This window comes from Megalops cyprinoides, chromosome 22, assembly GCF_013368585.1.
Source record: "Megalops cyprinoides isolate fMegCyp1 chromosome 22, fMegCyp1.pri, whole genome shotgun sequence".
Classification (NCBI taxonomy): domain Eukaryota; kingdom Metazoa; phylum Chordata; class Actinopteri; order Elopiformes; family Megalopidae; genus Megalops; species Megalops cyprinoides.
The window spans coordinates 16,539,403-16,551,568 of record NC_050604.1 but is presented as its reverse complement, the minus strand read 5'-3'; the positions used below and the strand labels follow the sequence as shown (position 1 = coordinate 16,551,568).

The window sequence follows — 12,166 nt, the reverse complement described above, 5'->3', positions numbered from 1 at the left end:
GTGGCCACCTATGCACTGTGTATGACCTGGACCCACACCCTATCATTGGCACGCTGGTGACATATAGAAATTTCACTGCCAGGGTGAGTGTCCTGTGACAGTGAGTTGCGGTTGTTTTTTTGTTGGTCTTGTGACCCCGTGCAGTCACAGATCTCCACAGCAGTTAAAGTGTTTTAAATGCAACCCAAAACAAGTTTTAGCTTCAGATTCATTCGAGTTGAAATCCCAATAACATCTCAGTGTGGTTAGACACACAGGTTGGTATTGCTATTTAGTCTAGACAGCCAGAGGGTTTAGAAATGTTGCCTGAACCTATGCTGTGGAACCGCTTTGTTGTGTCAATGTTTCAGATATCAGGACCAAAGCCAATGTGCACATCCTGGTCAAGTACACTGACACAGTGGCTGCTGTGAGATGCCAGGCTGCAGTCTCAGGATATTGCAGGTAGGGAATGTACACCCTTTCCACACCACACCTTGCCTCCTGTTTCACTTTTATGTGTTAAGGTGTGAATATATAATCTATTTAATTCAATGATAACCCCTGTTTTCACAAAATCAGGCACAGTATGTAGGCCACACTGGCCAATCACACAAGTCAGTTACCAGAACCAAGCTCAGGGCGTTAAAATGAGCATTCACCATTACAGAGGCCATAACACTGTCATTTTTCCTAATTATTCGATTTATTTCTTCTCATCTCTGGTATACCTTTGCTGCTGGCTCTCCAGACAACATGACACATTGGAAATTCCCAGATGGAAACTTCAGCAAAGATTGGTTAAGACTGGGTATGTGACACGTTCTCCCTGTGACTTAGTGGGCAGATAATAGCTCCATCCACATATGAGACTGGAAGAGAGCCTACAGCTTCCAGCTGGCTTTCTCAGTGAGCCTGGCATCTTCACCTGCATGTTTTACCACTCCAAGAGCAGGCTGATCACTGCCAAGGCCTAGAAGACCATCAAACCATACAGAGATAGCACAGCAGTAATTCAAATTTTAACAGACACCTTTTCTGATGTCCTAGCACTGACACGCTGCTGACTGAATTTATCTCATGTTCATGTATATTGTAGCATCAGGTAAGCAATGTTGCATGTAAGATATTACCTCAAAATATATAATACATAATTCATACATTGATTCATAAGAGGCAGTCAATAGAAAATTCATTTTACATATGTCCAAAGTAAGTGCTCATAAATAAATTAAAAAACGGAATGTTCACTTGCCCATTTTCCATCATACAAAGCTACTGCCATGAAGCAACAAAAGGCACCAAAAGAGAAGTCATAATAATCTTTTATGCTTCTTTTTTATTTTAAAATATTTTAAAGTTCAGGAGGCAGTTGCAATATTTAAGGCTTTGTGAAGTGTAACCTTGGTAACTCTGTAATGGGTTACCAAGATGACAGACAGCCAAAATGAATATGATTTGCTCCGTTACTCTAAAAACCACTTGCAGCCTTCAGTGTAGCTCGTCAGTCCGGCCAGTTTGCCATTTTGCACGGCGAGGAACCTCTGGGAGTGCCTGTTCTTTATGACCACCGCCCTCTCTGGGCTCTGGTCACTCTCGTCCACCATCAGCAGCCACTCCTCTGCCCCATAGGGATTCGCTTTCGTGTAAACGTAATTTCCATCGGGGTCAAATCCTGCCACATACAGAAACGAACAACTCACTTTTAGCTTCTGTACACAAAAGGTTGACCGGTTGTTTGAGAAATTAAAATACAGGGGAATGTATACTGTGTGGATGTATCCTGTTGGTAGTAGGAAGCATTCCTAGGTCTTGCTTGAAAGGGTTTTTTTGTATGCCCGGCCAAGCATGTACTGGGACTGAGGTATTATTTATTATTTATTACTCATTTAGACAGCCCCTGTGCACTTGAGGCTTGCTGCACAATCATTGTGTGTGAAAATTCTCATATAATCCATAATTTTTTTGGAACTGACATTCTTGGCATTGAAAATTCTTCATGTGTGCCATAAAATAAAGACCAGAGCAATCAATGTCAGCAGTTTCTTTTCATGAATAATTGTGTGATACAGAAATAGAGTGTGATTTACCCAGATATCCATTTGTAATCACATTCCTGTAATGTTTGCAGTCATTGCCCTTTATTTCCTCCCAGTATCCGTTGTCTCCTGGTGACTCGTGGAGCTCCACTGAGTTCCTGACATCACTGACCGGGTGGAATTTCTGTTCACCTGTGGTAACCAACACATTGCTCAACAACGAGGCCTGAGCCAAACCATAGCTTAGAATCATAACCTGCCAGTGCTTAAAAAATCTACAGTTTATGTCCCCATAAAAATAAAGAAAATTTTATTGAAATATGTTTGGCCTTGTGTCTTAATAAAATGAGCCTGTGAGATTTGATTAATAAATCAAAGGTCCAGAGCTAACAAAGTCAGTTGCCAAAACTTACTAATTATTCCAGAGAACTATTCAAGGAGTCCAATCCTTTGTTCTCTGATTACAGCTTTCCACGCTCACATTGCTTTGTGCCACGGCTACTGATTAGGCAATGTGTGTGTGGGGAGAGGGGGGCTGTTTCCTAGTAACCAGGCGCTTACCTGATTCCCACAGGTAGAGTCCCGTGAGGGCATGGCGGAACCCTCGTCCCGGTTTCTTCCTCAGGGAGGGTCGCTCCTCAGGCCGGCCGTCCACCCCATGGGCGGGGGCCTCCACAGTAAGGAGGTTCCCCACGCTAAACATAATCTCATCCTCCAAGGACTTGACGCACTTTTCAAAATGGTCATCACTTTTCTCTGCATTTCTGAAAGGATTCATGGTTACGTTTCTTTTACTTTGACACAGGAGCACAATTTATAATCTAAGCAAGACGCATAATATGGGACAATTGTATTGTTTAATTCCTTAAAAAACAGGGACTGTGCATTTCATTTTCATTCACAACTCCACCTTCTGTGACAATACAACAGTAAAAGTAATTTTCCTGTTTAAATGGTAAGTGAGAGTTTATGTAGTAAGCAGTGCCCTCTGCTGGTGAAACTGGGAAAATGTTTGTGGCCTCAGATGAGAATAAAAGTGACACCTCACTTACTGTGACCCCCTGCCATGACAGCCACACCATTGCTCCACAGGAATACAGTAACATCCACTGCAGTGTATCCCCTTCTCTGTGTTCCCTCACATCACAGGTGTGTCACACCTTCTACAGCTGATGCAGCAAGCGCTTTCCCTAAATTTGCTAATCTGAAACTGTGAAAGGGCCTGCCTTGAAAATACAGTGAATAAACTCTAAAGAGCCTGTTTTTAGAAATTCCATCAGCAGATCTTTTTTGTGAGAAGTTAAAATTGGGTAGGTTACAAAGCTTGTCACAAAGAGGCTATTGAAGAGTTCCACATAAATCTGGTCATTTTTAAAATATCAGTGTTTTTTATACAGCTACTTTATCTTAGTTGAATAGTAATGTGCTATTTGTGTTTGCTACCAAATTACCTTCTGCTTCTTTTAATGATCAACTGACTGTCATCTAGTGCACAAGACATTTATTAATGCTATAATGTGTCCATATAGTATGCATTGTCACATGAAAATATCTGCAGTTATGCTAGCTCTGCTGACTACCATCATCTAGTGCTTAAGCTTGGACTAGCAGTTCAACATTAGAAAGGCACAAATGCATTTTATTAGTTTCCAAAACAGTAATTTTCTCTGACTGTTGCACGTTTATATATATCAATCCTAGTTTTAATTTTTAAGTACAGTTTATGGTTATATCAAGTATGCATTGTGCATAGGAGTCCACCTGAATGGCTGCAAGTTCACAGCACCCTTTCTTCTTCTTATGTTGTATGTAAACTATCATCAGCCTTTATAGCATAATGAAAAGCCAACTTAAATGGCCAAAATCCTATGCCAAAAGCTGTTTCTGTCACTGATCTCTAGCAGAGATATAGCCCACCTGAAATCCATCCAGAGCAGACCTGCTGTAATCAACCCCAGCCACTCGCTGGCCTCCCAGTTCTTTGCCAGCATCACGGGCACTATATTGACCCCCCGCATATCTGCGTAGTTCAGCTCCTTCTTACAGCTGCGGGAGGCCTGGTACGCCGGAGTCATGAAGGGACATATCACTGCCGCCTCTTCCACTCCGGCGGCCATCCTGTCAAAACAGAGGATGTCACATGGCAGGGCTACCCAGACTGGGTGCTGGAGAGCCGCAGTGTCTGAGGGGGCTTCTCAGCCCTGGTGCTTTCATTCCAGCCAGACACATGACAACCTGAGTCAACAGATCTTGACTGAACCACGGAAGCTTGCCTCACTATATTTCTAAGGGTGTTAGTGGTTTACAGAAAGCTGGGTCTCTAGGACCTACGCTGTGTAACTGCAATGTCAGTATATCTAAACACCCGTGCATTTTCAGAACAAATTCACAGCATGCATTTTCAGCCGAGCTGCTACTTACGCGTCATTGATATTTCCTGACACTCCCCCTTCAATGTCCATCCAGACTGGTAATCCATCCTCTTTGAGACGATCGTAAACCTTTTTAACAAGAGCCTGGTCATCCCATTGGTAGGACAGCATTACATGAGGTGACATCTCCTCTCTACGTTAAACAGAACAAATACAGAGTGTGCTTAAATAAGGCTAACTGATATTAATTCTGGAAGCAATCTTTACAGTCTAAACAGTCATAGCTCTTTGGGTATGCAGTGTAAGAACAAGCCAAAGACAATGTGAATGCTGAAGCAAATGGGAATAAGCTTGTTTGTTCCAGGATGAATCTCCGGTTTCACCTGTTACCAGGTTACCAGTGTGTGAGCCAATTAGATGATACACACCTGTGCATGTATTGGCTGCTCTGTTCAGCAAAACAGAATGCAAAGTGGGGTTTTTCTTGTGTGTATTTTTTTTTAAATCATTGCATAGTTTAGGTCTAACAAAATAGCTGTTGTTATTGTCCTCTATCAACAACGTCACTCTCAATTTCCATTGGAGTGGGATGCCTGTTACACTTCCTCCGCTCAAAACTACACCTCATTTTAAATTTTAATAAGGGAGCTAAAACCATGTGCTGTAGCAAAGTGTAACTGTAGAGGGCGGTAAGTGACCACTGACGCGAATAGCAGACGCACGCCTTCAGGTACTTACGAACATTTGCTAGGTTAATTCTAAGGTTATAAAGACGCCCGATGTCGGTATTAATTACATAGATAATTACAATTATATAATTCCGTTATGTCACATGCATTAACACGCAACATTGTCGACAGTAACTGCTGCCATTCGGTAAAATGTGCAGAAACCACACTTTTCAGTACATTCACCACTTAATGTAAACAATTTTCAGACATGTTATTCTCCAGCGAATAAGGGAAGACATTGCTATTACATTTTAAGGCAGTTAAAATGGTTTGTCCCGTCTCGCATTCGGCCCAAATCAATAACCACTACAGCTTTTTTTTTTCTTCAGAACTCCAGGGTTGTAAACCGTAAAATTGTAAAATAAACGAAAGCTTGTCATCGTAACGCTTAACGTAGTAATACTGAAGCTGTAGCCTCCGATACACAGCAAGACCTGGTTTTAGTTCCCCAGTCGTCGAGTGCGTCCCCTGGCTCACGTGACCACGGGGCAGCTTGGTAGCCCACGCCATGAAGCGGTGAACTGACAGAGAGGGATTGCGTCCAGGGCTGCGCTCTTTCTCCCGGCTGTTGGCATTGGCATATATTCAGCCCGTTTTTCCACACGGATTCGCATCTGACTATGGGTAACTGAGGAAACCCTCTCGTAAAATAAGAAAGAAGAAAACAAAGTCGGGAAGGCATACATTTACGAACCGGGAAAATGTGAGCTTTGGAACTGAGACGTGTGCGTTGGAGAATGGACTTTGACAAAGTTGTTTGGATGCGCAGGGTTCCCTCTTTTCGAGAAGTGGCGCGCCGAAACGTGTGCGTTTTCACTACTGGGGTTTTGGAGAGAGCACGCTATAGATTGAGAAATATGCGGAGATTGTAAAATGTGGACTTCGAGAAGGCATCGTAACTGTGCGGTGACTACCATGCTATTTCAGGTAATTGCAATTTCACTGATTTGTGGTCAGTCCTCTGCTCAGGTGTACAACCTCAGTCTCACTATTGAAGAGGGCCTCCCTGCTGGGACAATTGTTGGTGACATAAGGGCAGGACTCCCGGAGGACACTGCAAGCAGCGGGTTCTTTATATCTGAGAGCAGGGACTCCCCTGTGTTCAAAGACCTGGAAATAGATGGAGACACTGGAATAATTTCGACAGCTGTAGTGCTGGATAGAGAAGTTAGAGAGAAATATGAATTTGTGGCAGCCACCTTAACTGGGGAGATGATTAAGGTAAAGATTGTGGTCAGGGATGTCAATGACCACTCTCCAGTCTTCACCAGGGACGTTGTACAGTTGAATATTTCTGAGCAAAGCCCTCCCGGCACCAGGTTCGAGCTGGAAGGGGCCCTTGACCAGGACGAGGGTGAGTACGGAACCCAGGGTTATCGCATCACTGACAGTGTGATCGGAGAGTTGTTCAAGGTGGAATACAATTCATTCAGTCTGGACCTTGTTCTTGCTGACCGTTTGGACAGAGAGATGAAAGATTTTTACACATTTACAGTTGAGGCTTTTGACGGGGGCATTCCACAAAAGACAGGAACACTACAGGTGCAGGTGCGTGTCCTGGATGAAAACGATAACGCTCCTGTGTTCAATCAAAGCGAGTACCACGCTCTGGTGTGGGAAAACGCACCTCTGCTTACTTCAGTGTGTCAGGTGTACGCCACGGACATGGACCTCGGAGACAGCGGGCGGGTGGCCTACGAAATCAACCGCCGCCAAAGCGACCCAAACGAGCTCTTCATCATCGACGCCGACACCGGGGTGATCCGCGTGAACAAGCCACTGGACTACGAGATGCAGCCGTTCCACGAGCTGATCGTTCGCGGCGTAGATAACGGAGCACAGCCCGAGTACAGCAGTGCCTTGGTGGTGGTGAAGGTCCGGGACATCAATGACAACAGCCCCACTATCAACGTAATGTTCCTCAGCGAGTCCGGAGAGCCGGAGGTTTCAGAGGGGGCCGGGGTCGGAGAGTATGTGGCCAGGATATCTGTGTCTGACCCCGACCTGGGAGACGTCGGCAGGCTCAACGTTTCGCTTGAAGGTGGGGATGGGAAATTCACTCTGAAATCCTCAGACGATTTCCTCTACTTGCTCTGTGTGGACAGTGAGCTGGACAGGGAGGAAGAAGACCTCTACACTTTGAAGGTCATTGCCTCCGATTTTGGCGCACCACCCTTGTGGAGTGAGCAGGCTTTTATGGTCAAGGTGACTGATGTGAACGATTCCCCACCAGTTTTTGAGAAGGATGAGTACACTGTGAATGTCGCTGAGGACATATTTCAAGGGAGCGCGATTCTGCAGGTCCACGCTACCGACCTGGATGAGGGAATCAACTCTGTGGTACATTACTCAATTGCCAAGTCGGAGCAAGACTACCTGGTCAACATCGACCCCAAATCCGGCCTCATTACCACAACAGTAACCCTAGACCATGAGAAGGAGGCGCAAATTCAATTTTTGGTGGTTGCTGTTGATGGAGGCTCCCCTCCACTGTCCTCCACAGCCACTGTCCTGGCCCATGTTGAGGATGTCAATGACAACGAGCCTGTGTTTGACAGACAGCTGTACAACACATCAGTTCCTGAGCATTCTCCTATAGGGACATGCTTTCTACAGGTATGACATGTTGATTGACTTTGCTGGTTTGTTTGATTAACTATTCTTGATTTTTTTACCCAACTAGTCTTCATGCGAATCTGCTTTATACATGTGTTATGACTTTATACTTTATAATTTATAAACGTGTATGATTCTATAACTACAGCATCAGGCTTCTGAACTTTTTCAGGAAAACAACACATTTCCTTATGTGTGTTGAAATTTCCCTTTCAGTTTAGGGTATTCCATCCATTGCAGTAAGCTCGCACACACCACAAAAAGTGTTCACTCATAGGCCTCAAAACTGTAGTCAAATAAGACCAATGGCTGAGGCATGCCAGTGAAGAAAAATGTTAGGCCATTGCTCAGTTATTGTCTAAAGGTGAAATTCAGCAAACAAAGAGAGAGTAAGACACGCATTCACACAAACCCCATGCAGAGTTTCCATGGGACAGGGGGGTGTGGAGTGTGTGGAGACATGAATGCCATGGCCAGTGGAATCAGTGACAGGGAAGTGACGCCTCTACTCTGGAACATGCCCATACATGCATCCACACTGGGTCCTGCCACCAAAGAGACAGAGGTCCGCTTTCTTACTGGGGACAAAGAGGGCACTGTCAGGCAACCCCTAGCTGGACCTAACGAGCTGCCCCTCGCTGTCACTATGTTTACGTAACGTGACAGAGCTGAGACATCGTACCATTTCCATGCTGGGACCATTATTCCTTCGGGACCCGCACAAAGAGGCTATTAACTGTCTTACTTTAAGTCCCACATAGTTATGCAAGATTTCATACTGCAGCACACCTTGGATTCACAGTTATCACTCAGATAGTCCAAACTATGCTAAGTACCAGTTCCTTGTACTGTTGTTGGCTTTGTTCAGACAGCTGGAACTCATCGTACGGACACAACATTTAAATATGTCTGGGCTGCACTGAGTCTTGACTTACAGAGATAACGGAGAAAGAAGCAGTACACGGAGGTTGCAGTGCTTAGCGTGCACATTTTGATCAAATGGTTATTTTGAAAGCTGACATCACCCATTTAATGGCTTCAGGTCCACTTTAAGGTACAGAGCACATTGGTATCTGTTAAAAATGGCTTCAATAATACTTTTTTTAAAATAGAATTATTATTATTATTATTATTTTGTATGAAATGGCATCTTGGCAGCTACACAAATTTCCCAACAGGCACATTGATTGATTGATGATTTATTGATTGACATTGGCCTAATTTGTTGGCTAGAAAATTGGACAAAACTGAGCCCATGGCACCCTGGGAAAATGTGCGGTGCTCTAGGCAGTCTGAAACCCTAACCATTGCTAAACCTGCATCATATCCAGATCAATAAATTCTAGGAGTTTATCACTTTTTATGGCCTGTAAAAGAACTTCAAAAGGCACCGTGGTGTGAGTGATGTATATAATAACCTTTCGGTTATCAAGTGGTGTGTGAGCTTCCGCACGTTTACCTCTCAGTATTTTATGTTTTATTTATCAGGCACCTTGTACATGTCCACTGATAACATATTATCCATTTATACTCCTGGATATTTACTAAAACAAAAAAGATTAAGTATCCTTAACCTGGGTTTCCAATATACCTCCTTACAAACCCCTTAAAAATTCCTAACCTCTGCCCTCTGCTTGAAGCTGTGAACCATCTCAGTGCAAATAAGGCTTTGATAGGACACTGTTTATAGCGGAGACTTTGAACAAGGCAACTATAAAAGTCTTTGATGAAAGAACAATCTGAATGTTCATTTGGTCAGTTTGTTTTGAGCGCACCTTCACTCACACCCAAGATTACATATTCACACTATTCCCAGGCAGTAGCAATATAAAACTAAAGAACTGGAATTGGATGGGGGGTGGGGGGTGTGAGTGTAATGTGTTGTGCAAATTGGGCCTCACGTGACTGGGCTGGCTCTGTATCTCAAAAGAAGGTTCTGTAAACCACTGCAGGGTTTTATTGGCAAACATAACAGTGATCATGACTGTGTCAAAAACACATTGCAATCACTGTCATTCAGATATGCTCTCAGATCCAAAGGCAATACTGTGTCAGTACCAGTCAGAAGACACACCTACCCATAGAAGTTGCTTTTCTTTATTTTTACTATTTTCCACATTTTAAAATACTAGTGAAGACATCAAAAGGAATTATGCAGTGACCAAATAAGTGTTAAACAAATCAAATCTTATAACTTAGATTTTTCAAATTGGCCAAAAACATGTTTTAAAATTCACATTTTTTGCAAAGAAATTCGTAAATAGGCATCAACTTCACTATTTATATTTTTGTAAGAAATACATTTAAAGCATTTAAGCATAAGCCTTTCATTCAAACTGTCTTTGATGCATGTTCCCCATTATCTTAATCAGGGGTGTCCGTACTTTTGACTAGTACTGCATGCTCTCTCAGATCCAATGGCAACATTCTGAAAGCAAAAATAACCCAAACTCTAGCAGGCAGCCACCGCCATGTTAATCAAACCAATATCAAATCCAACCGTTATAGGTATGACCACTTCCTTTATTCCCGCTGAGAGGGCAGCTGCCACCTGCTGTGTGGTGACATCACGCACAGACTGCCAAAGCAAGAGGTACAGGCGTGGCGGTCATGTGAGAGGTGTGGGGGTGGATGAAAACTAGATGGGGAGTTCATGTCCTGAAAGTCCTGTTGTAGCTTGGATGACATCACTCTTTAATTGTTCAGCTATGATACAGTGCACTGTAAAAGAAGCTGTTAAAATGAGTAATATTTTACTTTTTTTGTGGAGAGCAATCTCAACGCTTGGTCTGTATTGTCCCTGTGCTGTCCGGGAGGCCTTCAGCGCACGGCCCAGGATGGATAAGCAGGGGCTATTTTTAGCCCGCCTCTCACTGCTTCTCACCAGATTACCCACCGCTAACGACCTCAGCAGTGCCTGGAGGACTGCCTGTAAAAGGCCTCCCCATATGCACTTGGTTTGGGAGTAGCTTGTTAGTTTTCTCACTTACACTAATGGGCCACTGCGTTCCCAGTTCAAACCCAACTGAACTATTTTCAACAGTCAGTTGATCACTCCTCTGTGTTATTTAACCACCTTGTCACTACTCTTTTTCTCTTTTCTGATGATTTAGAAGGGGGTTAGAATAAGCCGTAACATTATAGTCTGCACATTCTGAGGCATTGGCAAACTTCAAGTAAAGACGAGACTCTCATGTCTTCATGCACATACGTGCAACAGACATCAAGGCTGGTATTCATTAATGGGGGAAGTGGGTTATCCCCCCTTATGTCCCACCTGAATCGACCATTTTCCCCAACCGTTTAAAAGTATCTTATAGGTACTCAATAGCTCCCATAACCTGAGACTAACAGCAAATCACAGTGCATTTGGAGTGTAGAGTGTAGTGGCTTACCATCCATCTGTCAAGCTTTATGGTGTGCTTATTAAATGAAGCTATGATGCCTATAATGAAATGCCCAAAGCTGACTGTCTTGCTTAATTAGTGTTTTGTAGCGCACAGAGCAATCTCATGCTCACCAGCGTACAAGACACATGTACTATTAGCATACACCAGCATACAAGACATATGTATACAGTTGCTGACAGGTAAGATATGCATGGAATTACCCAATATCTGTGCTAGTTGAACCACTATTCACATTATGTGTCATTTGCTATCAACTACTGAATTTACAGCAAATTACTTCATTTTGCTTTATGCCAGAGAACATAAATAAGAATAAATACATTGTTCATAGACTGTGCCAACAACAATGCTGTCTATTTAGTGTTCATTTATTTTTACTATTTAAGTACTATTACTACTATTTTACTTCATGTTAAAGTGCATAATGGTCTTAAGTAGTGATTTTCACATGCCTCACATTGATTTTCACATTCTTCACATTTTCTACAGTTAAATATGTTGTGTTGAACATATCTAAGTTACAGTATGGAGTGAAATGTTTGCATTAATCAGAATCATGCATACATTACAGATATAATGTATGCACAACAAAAATACAGCTATGTTTGATAATGATGTGAAAGTATTGTCCAATATTATTATGTTCATATTTACATTCAGTGTATAGACTAGAGGTCAAAAAATAAATAATTAGCACATTAGACAGACAGATAAACTTGTCATATCCAGGAGCAGTTGTGTAAATATTTATCAGTGTAGAAAGTGTTATCGTTAATGTATGAAATCTATACAGATTTGATCTGTTTCCCAGCTAAGACCTGTATAAAAAAAAGCAGTTGGAAGCCAAAACAAGGGTTTGTGGATGAAGCCGTTTACAATCTCATTGAATGACAAAGCACCTGGGCCATGAGCGGCCTAATCGCTAATCTTACAATAGCTCATCCCATTTATCTGAATCAATGTGAGAGTGAGACACGTGCAGAGAGGAATCTATTGGCTGTGCTACAGTTTTTTTTTTT

At 42.8% G+C, this 12,166-nt stretch overlaps 2 protein-coding genes and 1 long non-coding RNA gene across 3 annotated transcripts in view; 2 read left to right on the top strand and 1 right to left on the bottom strand.

Moving 5' to 3' along the window:
* Positions 1-270: 270 nt before the first annotated feature.
* Positions 271-2,305, top strand: LOC118769466. The gene is made up of 3 exons (XR_005004503.1): positions 271-444; positions 731-790; positions 2,135-2,305. It is a non-coding gene; the product is annotated as an uncharacterized LOC118769466 (long non-coding RNA).
* Positions 1,309-4,625, bottom strand: LOC118769463. Its single transcript, XM_036516570.1, has 5 exons — positions 4,440-4,625; positions 3,936-4,136; positions 2,580-2,782; positions 2,070-2,210; positions 1,309-1,654 (listed from the first exon to the last, which is right to left on the bottom strand). Exons 1-5 carry the CDS (start codon positions 4,574-4,576, stop codon positions 1,446-1,448), a joined length of 891 nt encoding a protein of 296 aa, XP_036372463.1. The 5' UTR covers positions 4,577-4,625; the 3' UTR covers positions 1,309-1,445.
* The window catches only part of dchs2 (dachsous cadherin-related 2), a 33,395-nt gene continuing 25,847 nt past the window's right edge, over positions 4,619-12,166 (top strand). The window contains exon 1 of the mRNA XM_036516571.1: positions 4,619-7,737. Coding sequence (XP_036372464.1) covers positions 5,995-7,737 — 1,743 coding nt within the window. The 5' untranslated portion in view covers positions 4,619-5,994. The remainder of the gene's footprint in view (positions 7,738-12,166) is intronic.